The 20,389-nt window shown below is 37.6% G+C and overlaps 1 protein-coding gene across 3 annotated transcripts in view; it reads right to left on the bottom strand.

Moving 5' to 3' along the window:
• Positions 1 to 8,485: 8,485 nt before the first annotated feature.
• Positions 8,486 to 20,389, bottom strand: part of HSDL2 (hydroxysteroid dehydrogenase like 2) — a 68,096-nt gene continuing 56,192 nt past the window's right edge. For 2 of the 3 annotated variants that reach the window (XM_036855990.1, XM_036855992.1), the window contains 2 exons: positions 17,901 to 18,029; positions 8,486 to 9,729 (listed from right to left, as the gene is read on the bottom strand). In XM_036855990.1, coding sequence (XP_036711885.1) covers positions 9,617 to 9,729; positions 17,901 to 18,029 — 242 coding nt within the window. In that variant the 3' untranslated portion in view covers positions 8,486 to 9,616. The remainder of the gene's footprint in view (positions 9,730 to 17,900; positions 18,030 to 20,389) is intronic. The other variant, XM_036855989.1, reaches the window with a different exon arrangement.

Below are 20,389 nucleotides of genomic sequence, written 5' to 3'. Positions count from 1 at the left end.
TTTAAAAATCTGTGAACATTTTTGATAAATAATGTGTCCAAAAAAAGAAAAAAACAGGGACTTTCCTGGTGGTGCAGTGGTTAAGAATCTGCCTGCCAATGCAGGGGACACGAGTTCGATCCCTGGGCCGGGAAGATCCCACATGCCACAGAGCAACTAAGCCCATCCACCGCAACTAAGCCCATCCGCCACAACTACTGAGCCTGTGGTCTAGAGCCTACGTGCCACAACTACTGAAGCCTGCACACCTACAGCCTGTGCTCCCCAACAAGAGAAGCCACCGCAGTGAGCAGCCCGTGGACCGCAACGAAGAGTAGCCCCCGCTCGCCACGAAGAGTAGCCCCCGCTCGCCACAACTAGAGAAAGCCCATGCACAGCAACAAAGACACAATGCAGCCAAAAATAAATAAATAAAATAAATTTATTAGAAAAAAGAAAAAACAGTTAATCGCCGCATGTTTCAAGTACATAATCCTGTGGGAAAATTGAAATCCCGTGCATTGCTGGTAGAAATGTAAAATGGTGCAGCCACTATGGAAAACACTATGGAGGGTCCTCAAAAAACTAAAAATGGAATTACTATGTGATCCAGAAATCCCACCTCTAGGTATATATCCAAAAGAATTTGAAGCAAGAACTTAAAGAGACATTTGCAACCCATGTTCACTGCACCATTATTCACAATAGCCCAGAGATGGAAGCAACCAAAATGTCCAAGGATGGATGAATGGATAAACAAAATGTGGCATATACGTACAGTAGAGTATAATTCAGCCTTAAAAAAGCAATCCTGTCACATGCTACAACATAGATGAACCTTGAGGACATTACACCAAGTGAAATAAACCAGCCGCAAAACAACAAATACTGTATATAAGGTACCTAGAGTTGTCAAAATCACTTATATAAGGTACCTAGAGTTGCCAAAATCATGGAAACAGAGGGTATTATGGTGGTTGCCAGGGAATGAGGAGGGGATTATGGAGAGGTGTTGTTCCATGAGTATAGAGTTTTAGTTTTGCAAGATGAAAAAGTTCTAGAGATCTGATACACAATAATGTGAGGATAAACCACTGACCTGTACACTTGAAAATGGTTAAAAGGATAAATTTTGTATTATTTGTTTTTTTACCACAATTAACTTTTTAAATGCAGTCCCATTTGTTTAAAGCATATTTCTATCTTGATGAGTTTTTTAAATGATGCAGGCTTCCAGCTATGATGAGGTACCTTGTTGAACAAACTAACTCTCCCACTAAAAGCTATAAAAAGCTGCATTTAAAAAAAATAAAATAAAAGGCTGTTTAAACCTATTATACAGCAAGCCAGGCAGCCAAGGCGTGAGATTCTCAAGAGCCCAGCAAGAAGGGAAACACGATAAAGTGAATTCTCCATCCTAAGCCATGTTTCCTCCTCAGGGCATTGTTGATTTGTGTCTAGGAGTATAGAAATTTGAGAGAGGCATCCTAGAGCTTTCAATAGTCTGATTGGGCTGGAGGTACAAATTTTGGAGGTCAAGTCTATCAGGGTAGCTAGGGCTTGAGATGCTAAGGTCCCAGAATAAAGGCAATCACAGTAAAGGAGTCAGTCATTCTACATATTTTCCCTCAAAGCATTTGCTGATTCCTAGCCTGTTCATGCAAGGGGCAAGAAGCCAGGAAATCAAGCAGAAAGCAGTTGTTAACAGAAAAAAAAAAAAAAATCTAAGAAATCTTTGGCTGTCTCATGGTGCTGTAAAGAATTATATAGAATTAAAGTTCTTAGACTTTCAGTAGTAGAGACTGGCTAGGATGTGACTGCCTTGTAATCACTTGGTACTTTCTCAGATAAATATATGGTCAATTGTGTATACTTTTAAGTTTCACTAACATTGCTTTTGTGCTTTTCGTGACTAAACAATATTTTTCATTAACCTTACAGTAATGGAAAGCTCAACTTGTATTATGGAAAAGTTTTTTAATGTATTATATTTTTCATTTCTAAAGTTCTATTTTTATTTTAATCTGCTGATTTTCAACAAATGATGCTGGAACAATTGGATATCCCTAGTCAGAAATATGAAATTTGATCCACACATTGCACATGTACAAAAATTAACTTGAAATGCTAAATACACCTAAATGCAAAACTTAAAACTGTAAAACTTCCAGAAGTTTTCAGTTAAGCAAAGATTTCTTCATTATACTGAAAGCATGATCCAGTAAAGAAAAAGATTGATAAGTTGAACCTCATTATTTTTTTTTAAATTTATTTATTTATTTTATTTTTGGCTGTGTTTTGTCTTTGTTGCTGTGTGGGCTTTCTCTAGTTGCGGCGAGTGGGGGCTACGCTTCGTTGCAGTGCACGGGCTTCTCACTGCGGTGGCTTCTTGTTGCAGAGCATGGGCTCTAAGTGTGCAGGCTTCAGTAGCTGTGGCACATGGGCTCAGTAGTTGTGGCTCACAGGCTCTAGAGCTCAGGCTCAGTAGTTGTGGCGCATGGGCTTAGTTGCTCCGCAGCATGTGGGATCTTCTCAGACCAGGGCTCAAACCCGTGTCCCCTGCAATGGCTGGTGGATTCCTAGCCACTGCACCACCAGGGAAGCCTGAACCTCATCTATTTAAAAAAATTTTCTTATTCCTGTATCACTGGTAAGAGAATAAAAAGACAGTCTATTGAAAGGGAGAAAATATTTGCAAATATCTGAAAAATTACTTGTAACCTGAATATATAAAGAGCTCCCAAAATTCAATAATAAAACAAACAATGGAACAAATGTGGGCAAAGATTTGAGCAGACACTTCATCAAGAAGATATACACATGTCAAATAAGCACATGTAAAGATGCTCATCCTCATCAGGGATATGGAAGTTAAAATACAATGAGATACTACTACATACTTATTAGAATGGCTAAAATTTAAAAGGCTGTACATATCAGGTGTTGATGAAAATGTGAAGAAACGAAATCCTATACATTGTTAGTGAAATGTAAAATAGTATAACCACTTTGGGAAAAAGTTTGGCAATTTCTTAAAAAGTTAAATATATGCACACCATATGATCCAGTAATTTCATACCCAAGAGAATACAGGGACTTGGTACATGAATGTTCACAGCAGCTTTATTTGTAATAGCCAAAAGCTGGAAACTACCCCAATGTCTATCAACAGGTGAATGGATAAACAAACTGTGGTGTATTCATATAATGGCAAACTACTCAGCAGTAATAAAAAGGAATGAACTATTGATATATGTAATGACAAGAACAAATTTCAAAGTAATTATGCAGATTGAAAGAAGCCAAACAGAAAATATATACTGTATGGCTCCATTAATGTAAATTCCAGGAAAATGCAAACTAATCTGTAGTTATAGAAAGCAGATCAGTACTTGCTGGAAATGGGATTGAGGATGGGCATAAATGGCTACGAAGGGGCAGGAGGAAACTTTTGGATATGTTCATGTGTTTGGATAGTTGGTGATGGATAGGTTGACAGTGCAAAAAGTAAACATATAGGTAAATTTAAAGACTTTTTTTCTCATTTTTTAATCTTTAAAAAGATAATTCACTGTTAACAAAAATATTAAATATACTGTAGAGTTTAAAACATATGTGGAAATAAAATGTATGACAAAGTAGTACAAAGGATGGGAATGGGAAATGGAAATATTTTGTGAGATTCTTTCAAGGAAGACAGAAAGAAATGGAAGAAGACCAGAAAAGAAGAACAAAGATATACAGAACAGATGGAATAAAGCAAATGGTAATTAATAACTTCCCAAAACAGAAAGCACCAGGTCAAGATGGGTTCACTGATGAATTCTAACAAACATTTAAGGAAGAAAATTATACCAGTTCTCTACAGTCCCCTTCAGAAGACAGAAACAGAAAATATTCCTAATTCACCCTGTGAAACCAGCATTACCCTAGTACCAAAACCAGACAAAGACATTATAAGAAAAGAAAACTACAAACCAACATCTCTCATGAACTTAGATGCAAAAATCCTCAACAAAATATTAGCAAATTGAATCCAACAACATATAAAAAGACTTACATACCACAGTTGTCTTAGCCTGTTCAGCCTGCTATAACAAAATACCAGAGACTAGGTGGTTTAAAAACAACAGAAAGTTATTTTGCACAGTTCTGGAGGCTGGGAAGTCCAAGACCAAGGCACAGGCAGATCTGGTGTATGGTGAGGGCCTGAGTTCTGATTCACTGGTGGCACCTTTTTGCCATGTCCTCACTTGGTGAAAGGGACCAGCTAACTCTCTCTGAGGTCTCTTTTATAAGGGCATTAATCCCAATCATGAGGGCCCCACCCTCATGACCTAATCACCTCCCAAAGGCTCCACCTTCTAATACCATCATCTTGGGGGTTAGGATTTCAATATATGAAATTTGTGGGCATAAGAACATATAGGCCATAAAAACAACCAAGTGGGATTTATCCTAGGTTTGCAAGGATGGTTCAACATTCAAAAATCCATTAATGTAATCTACCACATCAACAGGCTGAAAGAGAAAAATCACACGATCATACAAATAGATGCAGAAAAAGCATTTGACAAAGTCCAACACCCACTCATAATAAAATATTTCAGTAAGCTAGGAATAGAGGGGAACTTCCTCAATTTGATAAAGAATATCTACAAAAAACCTACAACTAACATCACACTTAATGGTGAGAAACTAGAAGCTTTCCCATTAAGATCATGAATAAGGCAAGGATGTCCCCTCTCACTACTGCTTTTCAACATCATGCTGGAAGTGCTAGCTAATGCAGTAACATAAAAGGAAATAAAACGTATACAGGTTGGGAAGGAAGAAATAAAACTCTCTGTTCACAGATGACATAATTGTCTATATAGAAAAGCTGTAAAAATTACCAAAGAAACCTCTGGGAACTAGTAAATTATTATAGCAGGGTTGTAGAATACAAGGTTAATATACAAAAGTCAATCACATTCCTATATACCAGTAATGAAGTGAAATTTGAAATGTAAAACACATTACCATTTATATTAGCACTCAAAAAATTTAAATATTCAGATACAAATCTAACAAACTATGCGCAAGATCTATATAAGAAAACCTACCGAACTGTGATGAAATATCAAAGAATAACAATAAATGAAGAGATATGTCATGTTCATGGATAGGAAGACTCAATACTGTCAAAACATCAGTTTATCCCAAGTTGATATATAGATTCAACTCAAAGCCAATCAAAATCCCAGCAAGTTATTTTGTGAATATGAACAAACTTATTCTAAAGTTATATGGAGAGGCAAAAGAACCAGAATAGCCAACTCAATATTGAAGATCAAAGTTAAGATTGACATTACCTGACTTCAAGACTTACTATAAAGCTAAAGTAACCACGTAGCGTGGTATTGGTGAAAGGATAAATAGATCAATGTAGGAGAATAGAGAGCCTAGAAATATACCCACATGAATATAGTCAACTGACCTTTGACAAAGGAGCAAAGATAGTCTTTTCAACAAATGGTGCTGGAACAACTGGATATACATATGCAAAATAATAAATAAATAAAAATAAAGGCTTTACACCTTTCACAAAAATTACTCAAAATGGATTACAGGGGGCTTCCCTGGTGGCGCAGTGGTTGAGAGTCTGCCTGCCAGTGCAGGGGACGCGGGTTCGAGCCCTGGTCTGGGAGGATCCCACATGCCGCGGAGCAACTACGCCCGTGAGCCCCAATTACTGAGCCTGCGCGTCTGGAGCCGGTGCTCCACAACAATAGAGGCCGCGATAGTGAGAGGCCTGTGCACCGCGATGAAGAGTGGCCCCCGCTTGCCACAACTGGAGAAAGCCCTCACACAGAAACGAAGACCCAACACAGCCAAAAATAAATAAATAAATAAATAAATTTTAAAAAAATGGATTACAGATCTAAATGTCAAATGCAAAACTAAAACTCCCTAGAAAATATCATAGGAGAAAACCTAGATGACCTTGGGTATGGCAATGACTTCATTTATTTATTTATTTATTTATTTATTTTTATTTTTGGCTGTGTACACATCTGATAAAGGATTGTTATCCAAAATATACAAAGAACTCTTAAAATGCAACAATAAGAAAACAAATAACCTGATTTAAAAATGGGCCAAAGACCTCAACAGACATCTCACCAAAGAAGATATAGAGGAAAGCAAGCATATGAAAAGATGTTCAACATCATATGTCACGAGGGAATGGCAAATTAAAGCAACAATGAGATACTACCACACACCTGTTAGAATGACTAAAATCCAAAAAACTGGCAATACCAAGTGCTGACAAGGATGTGGAGCAACAGCAACATGCTGCTGGTGGGAATGCAAAATGGTAACAGCCACTTTGGAAGACTATTTGGCAGTTTCTTTTTTTTTTTTGACAGTTTTTCTATTTGGCAGTTTCTTACAAAACTCACTCTTACTGTACAATACATATATTTTCCTTCCTACAGTTTCCTATCCTAGAAACTCAAAAGTCCTCTTTGTCTTGTTCCTTCACAAAAAAATTTATTGTTCATTGTTGTATCAGCTCAAGTTCTAACCACATCTTTGAGCTACTCATGTCTGAATGCTTCCATGTATATGTGCAATGCATATGTTAATACTTCTATTTGTTTTTCTCTTGCTAATCTATCTTTTGTTAGTCTAATTTACAGGGCCCCAACTGAAAACTTAAGATAGGTAGAGGAAAAAGACTTCTTTTCTTCTACTTAAGAGGATTATTTAAGAGGCACTATTTAAGGGAATTCCCGGGTGGTCCAGTGGTTAGGACTTGGTGCATTCACTGCTGGGGCCAGGTTCAATCCCTGCTTGGGGAACTAAGATCCCACAAGCCGTGTGGCACAGCCAAAAAAAGAAAAAAACAAACAAACAAAAGGCACTATTTAAGAGGATTTGTTAAAATATAGGATTACTAGCAACAAACCATCTTTAAAATGCCTAAATAACTTCATCAAACACTAAAAAGCCGAATGGCATGGTTTCCCTCCATACCATTCCATTTCAGCAACAGGGGTCAAATGGATACTGAACCACACACAAAATGGACATTCAAAACTTCTGGGAGACTCTACAACCTCAGTGCAGTTAATGGGCAAGATCCAAGAGAAGGGAACACATGAATTCATTAAGGCAGCTGGGGGATGTGGCAAGAGAGAAAGCTTTAGGAATGTAGCTGTGGTACCTTTATTTATAGTGAGCAGTACAGACTGCTCACTACTTCTTAGTGATAATAAGCAAAAAGAGGCTGCAGATGACCTCATCCAACTCCCTCAATTACTGATGTGAAAACCAGGGCCCTGTGGAAAGATTTTCTTCTGATATCCTAAAGCCTTTTAATTAGCAAGTTCATGTTTCAGTAACCAAACTCCAGAATTCCTGCCTCACAATATTTTCTAGTTTTTATTTTCCCAAAGCTTTGAAGCCATGTGGAAAATACAGAGAAAGGAGAAAAGTCTTTAGAAAATTTCAGTAGAAAAGGAGTCTGCTGGCAACATCTGACAGGGATCCTAATGTGGCTGGAAATGAACGGGAGATGCCAAGGGAGTTGTGAGGCTGCCACATCAAAGTCAATCTATCTGGGCTTCACCGAGGGGGAAGTGAGGTCTTCAAGTTCTATCCAAGGCCAATGTACTGGGAGGTTGTTGGAAAGGGCTTGTTAATTTTGACCTTGGACTAGTCCTTTCCTATCTCTGATCCTCTGTTTCCTCATTTGTAAAATACAGATTAAGTGCTCCTAATGTTATGATTCTACAAAATGTCAGAATTAGCTAAGTTGCTTAACAGCACAATAATATTAGTGAGTGGAAGGTGAGAAGTGAAAGAATTACACTGAACAGTATTTTTAACTGATTAAAAGGAAAGATAGGAGCTTAAAAAAAAAAAAGTTTAACTTTTTTAAAACAAGAAATGAAACAGAGAAGGACCCTGTGGGGCCATCCTAGGTACAAAGCCTTTCCGTGTCCCCTATTTCTTGTTTGTAGGAAATAGGCTTCATTCAGCCTCCTTGACCTTCACTGAGTTACAAAGGGCAGATTCAAACAGTTGCTAATCAGGGAAGGGAGGGAATGCAGAAACAGGGGAGGAGCAGTCAAGAAACAATAGTGCAGCCTTGGGGCAGGGTCCTGGTGCCTCCTCAAGGAATATATATAACAATATCTTTGAGTTCTTCTGTAAGAACTAAGGCCCCCACCCAGGTGGAGGATGGTAACTTCAGGTTGAGCACAAGATTTCTGAAACACCTCCCTGTTACCTCACCACCAACCAATCAGAAGAAAGTCACACAGCACTCACCCCAAATTCTGCCTATAAAAACTTCTCCCTGAAAACCATTGGGGAGTTTGGGTTTTCTGAGCACAAGCCACCCATTCTCCTTGCTTGGCCCTGTAATAAACCTTTCTCTGCTACAAACTCCAATGTTTCAGTTTGTTTGGCCTCACTGTGTGTAGTGCACAGGAACTTGTGTTCGTAACAGAAATACAAACAAACTATTGCATTAGTTTACTAGGACTGCAATAACAAAATACCACAGACTGAGTGGCTAAAGCAACAGAAATTTCTTACAATTCTGGAGACTAGTCTGAGATCAAGGTGTCAGTAGGTTTGGTTTCTTCTGAGGCCTCTTTCCTTGGCTTGCAAATGACTGCCTTCTTGCTGGTCCTCACATGGTCATTCCTCACTAGACCTCACTAGGTCATTCCTAGTGTGTGCCTCCTTGGTCTCTCTTTTGTGTCCAAATTTCCTCTTATAAGGACATCAGTCAGACTGGATTATGGCCCACCCTACCCTAAAAGCCTGGGTTTTAACTTACCTCTTTAAAGATCTTATCTCCAAATACAATCAATTCTGAGATTCTGGGGGTTAGAACTTCAACATATGAAGGGGGCATACCATTCAGCCCATAACAACCATCTATTCTAATGTTCTCATTTCAAAACACTGTGACCAAGTGCACACTTTTGGGGAGGAATTATCTTAGGATAGATATTTTTACATACTTTAAAATAGGATATATATACTGCAGTTAGTTGAATTACATGAATAATATTTTCCTATAGGTAAAATACCTTACACTTAGAAAGGTAGTTAACAAAATATACTTTTTGTTTAATTTGTCTTCACAAATAGTATTTATTAAGTAGTTTATTATGTGATTTCTGTGAAAATGTAATATAGAAGATTTTCTTTAAAACAAATTTATAAAAATCTAAAATATCATTAGTATACAATCCTAAACTGAAAAGTTTAAAACAGACTAGTCTCATTTTACATGGGAAAAAGATATAAAAGAGTAATGTTGCTGCTTGACCCTGATTGATTACTAATAATACTTTTCCCAGAAGATGATGGTGTATGAGATACAGGACTCAGAGGGCAAAACTCACAAAATAAGAAAAACAGAATGTCTTAGAATTCTACTTAATGATGCTTATGTTTGGTTGGCTAGCTGTTTTAATTACAATTTCAACTCTTACAGATACAGAAATTCTATTTTTTCTAGAACAAACATGCATATCCTTATAATATAATAGGGATGAAAACAAACATTCAATTTTAACTATTGAACCCTTTTACTTTTTGAGCTTAGCAGTCAACATTTTTTTTCTCTTCACAGCCTGGCATTCATCTGATTCATTAGTTTCTCCAATTTGATTGCTAGGGCCATGTTTCCTTTAATCTTCAATCTTCCTGACATGAATGCTATTGTTGGTTTTAGTTTCCCTAAAAAGAGAAAATGAGAGAGGAAAAATCAGCCATTATTGCCCTTAGGGATGTACCGCTTCAAGAACATGCTTATAAAAAGAATCTCTGAGTTCTATAAACCTCTGAAACACAGAAATTTCTTTTATAGCATCTTTTTATCAGTATCTTGGGAATCCCAATTCCTAGATTTAGATGTTAACTATATCTTGTAGTATGAGAGATGATATAAAAGCAACAATCAACAAAAGATTACACCAAAAAGCAGAAGATGCAACATGCACAGTACACTAAAGAATAGATGGCCCTCAAATGAATTGTAGTAAACAAATACTATCTATTTTAGTTATTTTCCAATCTATTATAGTTCATTAAACTCTTAACATTTCAAGTTGAGTCAAAAAGTCAAATGGTATAAATGCATATAATTTTCTTAAGAAATGACATTAAAAGTATAGTGTATGGACACAGAAGTACGTCTTAGCAGTATTTTAACCACAGAAATGCCAGAATGTAAAATGGGGCATTAAAACAGAATTGTAGCTAATAACAACATATAATAAATAGGAGCTCCATGAAGGGAGGGAACTTTGTTTTTATTTGCTACTCTCATTTCCCAATCTTTTCACTGTTAGGCTTCAGCTAAAAAACTGGCTCCTTGCTCTCTCACTCTGCAGTGAAACCCACCAGTCCACAGCCCCACTCATGCATACACAGCTTCCAATCAGCTTTACATAGCCTTGCTTGTTAAAGATGAATGGGCAGCAAATGGAGACCAGGAAAAAAAAAAATCACCCCAAAACCAAAAACAAATCAAAGCAATTTGGGGGAAACAGAGACTGCAGGCATAGAAGAAACAGAAATGAAACAAATGAACAAATTAAAAGTTCTGTAATTCATGTCCTCACTGATAAGACAAGCTGTGACAATGTATCAACAACAGGATGCTAAGAAAAGGGGTGAGGAGAAGCACAGGAAATGGGTATTGAAGAGAGAGGTAGTGGGAGAAGCAGGTGAAGGTGAATGGAATGGGGTAGAGTGAGGAGGAAGAAGGGGGCAGTAAGAGAAGAAAAAATAAGCTAAGATAACATGAGTGAACTCTTGGAAATTAAGATTTTGATATAGCCACAATATTAGAATGTAATAGAAAGGAGACACTTGCAATCTTCTGGTCACAGCAGTCTCTCTATTGCAAAATTCCCCCTCCCGCTATTACAAAAGGCTCTCTCTATGAACCAGCACCACCCCCCCCCCCCGCCACAATAATCTTTTGAAATAAAATTTTCCTTACTATATATACATATTTTTTTTAAAGGAAAGAATAAGGCCCTAAATGTAAGGTGATTAAATCAGAGATTTAATGTTTTCTTCAGAAAGTGAGAACTGAGAAAACTGAGATAGCTATCAAAGAAATAATATAAGATACATTCCCAAAGAGCCCATCAAGTATCCAGGAAGATGAATGAAAAAAAGCCTTGTATCATTGTGAAATTTCAGAACACTACAGAGAAAGAGATCATTTTGACTCCAAAACTTTCAGAAAGGGGAGTGGTGGATACAAAAGATTAAGAATAGTATCAAATCCTCCATCGTAATCTTAGAAGGTGGAACAATGACTTCAATGACTTCATTTTCTGAGGGAAAATGAATTGCAACACAGAAATCTCTACCCAGACAAATAATCAATGTGTTGGGAGAATACAGGTAGTTTTAGATACTCACAAAAATTGCCTCTTATGTATCCTTTATAATGAAACTACTGGAGAATGGGTGCCACCAAAATGAGGATGTAAACCAAGAAAAAAGAAAGGGATACAGGAAACAGGAGATTCAATGCAGGAGAGAGTTACGGAAATGTCAAGGATCACCGCTGTGTAGCAGACTTAATGAGCTATCTGTTTAGAACCCATTTCTTTTTCTTTTCTTTTCTTTTCTTTTCTTTTTTTTTTTTGGCTGCACCACACACCTTGCAGGATCCCTGACCAGGCATTGAACCCGGGGCCCCAGCACTGGAAGCATGGAGTCCTAACCACTGGACCACCAGGGAATTCCCCATGAGCTATCTGTTTGGATTGTAATAAGAAGACAAAGAGCTCCAGAAAAAAAGTACACTGACAGGTAATCTGACACAGGGAGAATGAATTCTTAAAACTCAAAAAAAAATTAAATTAAACAGATAAAAAAATCCAGTTACAATGGGAAAAGGACCTGAATAGACATTTCTTCAAGGAATATACACGTATGACCAATAAGCACATGAAAAAAATGTTGAACAGCATTTGTCATTAGGGAAATGCAAATCAAAACGACAATGAGATATTACTTCATACTCACTACGATTGCTATTGTAAAAAAACAAAAAACAAAAACAAGTGTTGCTGAGGGCAAGGATACAGATAAATAGAAACCCTCATACGTTGCTGGTAGGAATGTAGGTGCTATGGAAAACATTTTCGCAGTTCTTCAAAGAGTTAAACGTAGAATTACCATATGACCCAGCAATAAAGAGAAATGAAAACATAAATCTACACAGAAACTTGGACACAAATGTTTATAGCAGCATTGTTTATAACAGCCAAACAAAATATCTTTCAACAGATAGTCATAAAAAGAAATGAAGTACTGACACATGCTACAACTTAGATGAACCTTGAAAACATTATGCTGAGTGACAAGAGCCACACACAAAAGGTCACATACTGAATGATTCCATTTACATAAACTATCCAGAATAGACAAATCCACAGAGAGAGAAAGCACATTAGCAGTTCCCATGGGAGGTGGGAAGCTGGAATGGGATGTTACTTAAATGGTATAGGGTGTTCTTCTGGGGTGATGAAAAAGTTTTGAAACTAAAGAGAAGTGGTGGTTGCATAGCATTGTGAATGCACTAAGTTAAATACCATTGAACTGTACACTTTACAAGGTTAATTGTATGTTATGTGAATTTCATCTCCATTTTTAAAGAAGAGAATTAAATACTGATACATGCTACATCAAGAATGAAACCTGAAAACAAGCTAAAAGAAGAAACACACTGCAAAGAAGCCAGTCACACAAAAAAATTCCATATATATGATTCTCTTCATATGAAAGTCCAGAATAGGGAAATCTACAGACACAGGAAGTAGATTAGTGGTTGCTTAGGACTAGGGGCAGGAGATGGGGGATATGGGATTAACAGTTAATGGGTCCTGAGTTTCTCTTTTTGAGGTGATGCAAATGTTCTAAAATCAACTGTGGTGATGGTTGCGAACATTTGTGAATATGCCAAAAAAACAGTCAATTGTTTACTTTAAATGGATGAATTACATGGTATGTGAATTATATATCAATAAAAAATTTAAAAAGCTATTGACATAGAACAATAAGTCAAATTGGTAATTAAAAATTTTCCCACAAAAAAATCCCAGGCCCAAGTAGCTTCACTGGTTAATTCATAGGATATAAAATTTACACAAAAGTCAAATGTATTTATGTATACTAGCAACAAATAATTAAAAAATAAAACTAACACAATAATTTCATTTACAGTAGCATTAAAAAAGAATGAAATACTTAGGGGAAAAAAGCATGAACCATAAAAGAAAAAAATGACACATTAGACTATCAAAACTAAAAACTTTTGTAACTCAAAAGACACCACTAAGAAAATGAAAAGATAAGTCACAGACTGAGAGAAAATATTTTCAAGTCACATGCATCTGGAGTTTATAAAGAACTCTTACAACTTAATAATAAAAAGACAAGTCAATTTAAAAACAAGCAAAGGGTTTCCCTGGTGGCGCAGTGGTTAAGAATCCTCCTGACAATGCAGGGGACACGGATTCGAGCCCTGGTCTGGGAAGATCACACATGCCAAGGAGCAACTAAGCCCGTACACCACAACTACTGACCATGCGTGCCACAACTACCGTGTGCCAAGAGCCCGTGCTCTGCAACAAGAGAAGCCACTGCAATGAGAAGCCCACGCACCGCAACAAAGAGTAGCCCCCGCTCGCCACAACTAGAGAAAGCCCGCACACAGCAACAAAGACCCAACACAGCCAAAAAGATTAAATAAATAAATAAATAAATAAATAAATAAATAAAAACGAGCAAAACATTTGAATAGACAGTTCATCAAATATAAACAGCTATTAAGCACATGGAAAGATGCCCAACATTATTAATCATTAAGAAAATGAAAATTCAAAGCACGAGATACCACCACACACCCGCTAGAATGGCTATGATAACAAAGACACTGCCATTTGTGACATCATGCATAAACCTGGAGGACATTATGCTGCATGAAATAAGCAAGACACAAGAAGACAAAAACTGTATGGCCTCACTTATATGTGGAACCTAAAAAAGTCAAACCCACAGAGGCAGAGAGTAGAATGGTGTGATGTTGGTCTCAGGGTAAAACTTTCAGTTATAAGGTGAATAAGTTTTAGGGATCTAATGTTCAGCACGGTGACTATAGTTAATAATACTGTACTGTATACTTGAAATTTGCTGAAATTTGCTGAGAGTAAATCTTAAGTGTTCTCATGACAACAAAAAGAAGGTAACCATGCAAGGTGATGGATGTGTTAATTAGCTTGAGTATAGTAATTTCCTAGTGTATACAAATACCAAGTCATCATGTTATATACCTTAAATATATACAGTTTTTATTTATCAATTATACCTCAATAACACTGTAAAAAAATAAAAGGCACTAGTAAGTGCTGGTGAGGATTTGGAGAAACCTGAACCTTTATACAATGCTGACAAGAATATAAAATTAGTGCAGCCACTTTAGCAAAGTTTGGTGGTTTATTAAAAAGTTACATATCAACTTACCACATGACCCAGCAATTAGACTCTTAGAAATCTACCCAACAGAAATGAAAATATATATCCACACAAATATGTGTATGAAAATATTCACAGCAGCATTATTCATAATACCCCAAAACTTGAAACAACCCAAATATCCACCAGCTGGTGAGTGGATAAATATGAGGTATATCCATACAACGGAATACTACTCAGAAATAAAAAGGAACTGAACTACTGATACATGCTACCACATGATGGATGAATCTCAAAAGCCTTATGCTAAGTAAAAGAAGCCAAATACGAAAGACTATATACTTTATAATCCCATTTATATGAAATGTCCAGAAACAGCAAATCTATAGAGACAGAAAGCAGGTTAGTGTCTGGCTGGCTGGGCAGTAAAAAGGGGGATTGACTGCAAAGGGACAGAGAATTTTGGAGGGAGTGATAGAAATGTTCTCAAACTGGATTATAAGTGATGGTTGTACAACCCTATACATTTACTAAAAATCATATATACTTATAACGGGTAGATTTTATGGTATGTAAATTATACCTTAACAAAACTGTTCTAAAAAATAACTTTAAAACTACTAGTAAGAACAACTTTATAGGTATGTGTATATGTGTATATTTCTCTTCCCAATATATTAATCAGGTAATCTTGTACAATATATTTTCTTTCTATTATGATGCTTTACTATACAGTGGCCTCTACTGGCCAAAAAGAGAGATTTTGATTAGTTGATCAGTAGTTGCTTTAATTTTTTAAATTTATAACATATCCACTCTATAGATTAGGTCACAGAAATGGCTATGGCTTCTTAAAAGAGAATGCTTAGGATATAAGGTCTAAATTGCGCCCATTCAAAGGAGAGTAGATGGGATAAAGAATAAGAATGAAAAGACATAAGCAGCAGAAGCAAAGTTATTTGCTCCCAATCTGAACTGCTGCTATAAAATAAACCTTATAAGGCACTTTCCTGGCGGTCCAGTGGTTAAGACTCTGCGCTTCCACTGCAAGAAGTGTGGGTTCGATCCCTGGTCAAGGAACTAAGATCCCACGTGCCACTTGGCGTTGCCAAAATAAATAAATAAAATAAAATAAAACTTATAAGAATATATATATATATTTTAATCACTTATTTAGCTGACTGACCTCCCCTAGCCGATCCAGGAGCACATTCACAGAAAGATATAAATGGAAAGCCCCTTACAAGTTTATGCTACACAAATAAAACGTAAATTAAGGAGGTAACTTGATTCTTTCACCTTCGGAGGGCAAAATAGCATAATGATTTAGAAGTGTATGAGCTGGCGAGTTAGCTTGGATTCGAATTCTAACTCCAACATTGACTCACCCACCAAGTGACTCTGGGTTTATTATTTAATTAAGCAATACTTCAGTCTTCCTTTTTATAAAATAGAGAAAATCTTTTATCTCAAACCATTATTGGGAATATTGCTTAACTCAATAGTAATCATATACATATTAGCTAAAATTACTGTTATTTTCTGTTTGGAAATTGACAATAATTTTTTTATTTTTAAAGGTCTTTAAGTTCAAAATATTGCATATTTATAAGGTTCAAATTTACCAAACATTTATTTAGCATCCAAAGCACTATGTTTAAGCCCTACAGAGAAAGAGATTTTGAAACACTAAACAAATACTAAAGAAACTATTAAAATGATTAAAGAGGGGCTTCCCTGGTGGCGCAGTGGTTAAGAATCCGCCTGCCAATGCAGGGGACACAGGTTTGTGCCCTGGTCCAGGAAGATCCCGTGTGCCACAGAGAAACTAAGCCCATGCGCCCCAACTGCTGAGCCTATGCTCTAGAGCCCATGTCACAACTACTGAAGCCCGCATGCCTAGAGCTCGTGCTCCGCAACAAGAGAAGCCACTGCAATGAGAAGACTGTGCACCGCAACAAAGAGTAGGCCCCGCTCGCCGCAACTAGAGAAAGCCTGCACGCAGCAACAAAGACCCAAGTCAGCCAAAAATCAATCAATCAATATATTTATTTTTAAAAAATGATTAAAGTGATAACTATTCATTATCATTAAAAGATGTTGTAATGTACTAAGTACTTTTAATGTACTTTTAAGTACACTAGTACTTTTAAGTACTAAGTACTTATAATGTACTAAGTGCTAAGTGAAAAAGGTTACCAAACAGCAGCAATGCTATAATCTTGTTTTTATAAGCACACTTATATATTTATATACATTCATAAAAATATATATATGACTTTAAACCAAAAATCAACTGATGGTTCTCTTTCAGTAGTACAATAAAAAATAATTTTATTTATTTTCTTTTTTCCTAAGCATATTTTCTAATTTTTGTACCATGAATATTTAGCACTACTGTTTAAAAAAAGGGGGGGAAAGTTGAAGAAACCTCAGTCATTAGTAACATCACACACAAACTGGCTCAGGTAGTATGTAGGCCATTAGCATCCTGGGTTAGAAATGGAAAGCGAGACTTACAGGGCACAGAATACACTATGATCTTCAATTTATGAAGATTAAAACAGAATAAAGAATAAATAACATTTATAACTCATTAAATGAATCTTTAGGATCTTCAGATTAAAATGTTACAATACTTTTGTTTAAAGTGCTGCTTCTGGGACTTCCCTGGTGGTGCAGTGGTTAAGAATCCACCTGCCAATGCAGGGGACATGGGTTCGATCCCTGGTCTGGAAAGATCCCACATGCTGAGGAGCAACTAAGCTCGTGCACCACAACTACTGAGCCTGCGCTCTAGAGCCTGCGAGCCACAACTACTGAGCCCACGTGCCACAACTACTGAAGCCCACACACCTAGAGCCCGAGCTCCGCAACAAGAGAAGCCACTGAAATGAGAAGCCCACCCACCACAACAAAGAGTAGCCCCCTGCTCTCCGCAACTAGAGAAAGCCTGGACGCATCAATGAAGACCCAATACAGCCAAAAATAAATAAATTAAAAAAAAATTTTAAAGTGCTGCTTCTAATAAGTACATGTGTTAATTAACTTACCATCTGGAGTAGTGTTTTAAGAGTAGAAAATAGAAAAAAATTACCCTTAAAATTTTTCTGGCACATTTAGAGATACATGGGCAAAGCAGAAAATTATGCAGATGCTCTTCTTAGTGATGGATTCCACAGAAAGCAGGGTCACTGGGCCACAGGAGATGGCTGCAGTTTCCTATTACAATAGTTGGCAAGACTGAAGCATGATCTTACTCTTGATAAACAAGCTGCAGCTAAGTTCAGCACCTCTGGTAACCAAGGTGTTACTGGAAATGATATCTTAGTCCAACTAGTAGAAATGAAGCCTACCTAATAGAATTTTCCTTGAACAATCAGTAAATAAGTAAAGTTAAAACTCACCTGAAAACATTTTTACAAAATCATCAGTAGACATACTCATCACCACATCTGCCCGATCAGAGGGCTCTCCATATCCGACATTGCCACCCTTGCTTTTAAGATCAAGAAACCATGTTCCACCATCTTCACCTACACAGAAAAGAAAGATGTAGAAATCAATGTTAAAGAAGCCCTGTTTTTCTTAAACTTAATAACTGTACAATTAGAATAATCATATATAATGCTGTTACCCAGGTTGAAATCCCCAGGCTTCTAACAAATTCAGCCAATATTTATTAAGTACTTATTATGGGCCAGGCACTCAGCTAGGCTCTGAAGACTCCTCAATAACATGGTTCTTACAAAACAGGAAGTGGAGGGTGATGTGGAGTCAGGAAAGCCCAGCTGAGATTTAAAAGTTAAGTAAGAATTTGCTAGATGGGGGACTTCCCTGGTGGTCCAGTGGCTAAGACTCCGTGCTCCCAGTGCAGGGGGCCCAGGTTTGATCCCTTGTCAGGGAACTAGATCCCACGTGCCACAACTAGAGTTTACGTGCCACAACTAAGAGTTCACATGCCACAACTAAGAGTTCACAACTAAGGATCCCACATGCTGCAACTAAAGCTTCTGCATGTGGCAACGAAGATCCCACATGCCTCAACTAAGACCCAGTGCAGCCAAATAAATAAATAAATAATATTTGCTCGATGAGGAACTGAAAAAAGGAACAGAAGGACTGGAATGTACAAAGAGAGTGGATGGTGGCCTTGGATGAGCTTGTTAGGCAGTCCAGATGCAGAGCACAGTAAGCCATGTAAAGGGTTCGCTGATTTCATCCATACGCCATGGAAGGAGAATGACATTAGGTTTGTATTTTAAATAGATCACCCTAACAGCAGTGTAGAGAAGATATTGAAGAGGGATAAAGAGGATACAGAGGACAATTTAGGAAGGTACTGGGGTTGTTCAGGAGCTTGAGGATGTAAGCCTGGGTCAGGATTGCAGCAGTGGAAATGGAAAAAAGTCCACATATTTGAGAGAGAACTTCAAAGCAATATCACAAAACTAGGTAACTGATTGAATGAAGAGGAAAAGGTAGGGAGGGTGCAGAAAAATGATCTGCTTTGCTAGTTTTTGGCTTGGGAAGCTGGGTAAATATTGCTGTGTTTTTTACTGAGAGGACTACTGAAGAAGAGCAGATATAACAAGTAGTGCCAAAGGCAGGTATTGGGAATGGTGAGTTGTTACTGACATTTTCAGATTGAGGTACCTTTGTGACAGCCAAATGAAAATGTCAAATGAAGTCTGACTGGACTAGGAAGATAGATACATAAGGCATCAGCCCCTATGGTCAGTAAAGCTATGTGAGGGGTTGGGGTTTTCCTAGACAAAGGCTGTAGAGTATAAAGAGTGCTAAGACAGTGACCTGAAGAATATCAACATTTAAGGAAAGGATGGAGAAGCATCTAGCACAGGAGACTGACAAGACATGATTACAGACACAGAAAAAAGCAATGGAGCGTTTCCAGAAGGAAAGAGAGGTCAACAGCATCAAATGTTGCAGAGTGGCGACAAGGTAAGAATGACAAATGCCCACTGGTGACACAGAAGCCACCGAGGACCTTGGTGAGAGCAAATTCAGCGGAATGCAGAAAAATGACACCAGAACAGAGTGAACTGTAGATGAAAATAAGTTTGGCTCTGAAAGGGAGAAGAAAGATGGGGGGTGGGGGCTGTGATTGGGAAGGTTGTTATTGCTGGGATTTTTTAAAAGATAGAATAGACTTTGGGAATGTTAAAAAACCACTGGGAAGGAGGCTTCAGGATGAACAGGTGGAAGAGACAGCACACATTTCCTGAGGAGACCAGAGGAAATGGGATCTAGAACTTTGCTACTCAAAGTGTGATCCATGAACTGCAGTACTGTCATCACATCAGAAATGCAAACTTCAGACCCTACCTCAAACCTACTGAATCAGATTCTGCATTTTTAGCATGCCCAGCGGTGATCAGTATGGACATTAAAGCTTAGGATGCACGGATGTGGAGTTGAGCTCTGCCTGTTGGGAGAGGAGGAAGAGAGGTCAATGCCTACAACAGTTTGGTATCAGATGGCAGGAAGCTGAAGCAATTCCTTTCTGTAGGCTTCCCTTATCTCTGTGAAAGAGGAGGTCACTTTATCTGCTGAAACTGGCAGGGAAGTGGTGAAGGGAGAGATGGGAGATTTGAGGAACACTGAGAGGTTTAAAAAAGTCACTGTGGAAAATGAGGCAATAAGCTGACCACAGAAACACAGAATTCTGACATTGGAGAGGAGCAGTGATGAATTTTTACTGGTACAGATTCACTGGGTGGTGTGATTCCACCCCCCACCTCCTGCCATTTCTCCAGCAAGACTTAGCAACCTGGATGCAAGTGTGGAGCAGACAGAGAGTTTGATCATCCAGGACTAGGATTTTGACAGCTGGTGACATAAGCACCAGGTCAGGAAGTTTAGGATACAGGTAAAA

The sequence above is a fragment of the Balaenoptera musculus genome, chromosome 6 (assembly GCF_009873245.2).
Source record: "Balaenoptera musculus isolate JJ_BM4_2016_0621 chromosome 6, mBalMus1.pri.v3, whole genome shotgun sequence".
Taxonomy (NCBI): Eukaryota; Metazoa; Chordata; class Mammalia; order Artiodactyla; family Balaenopteridae; genus Balaenoptera; species Balaenoptera musculus.
Note: the sequence above shows the minus strand (reverse complement) of the source record. Positions and strands in the feature narration are given on the sequence as shown.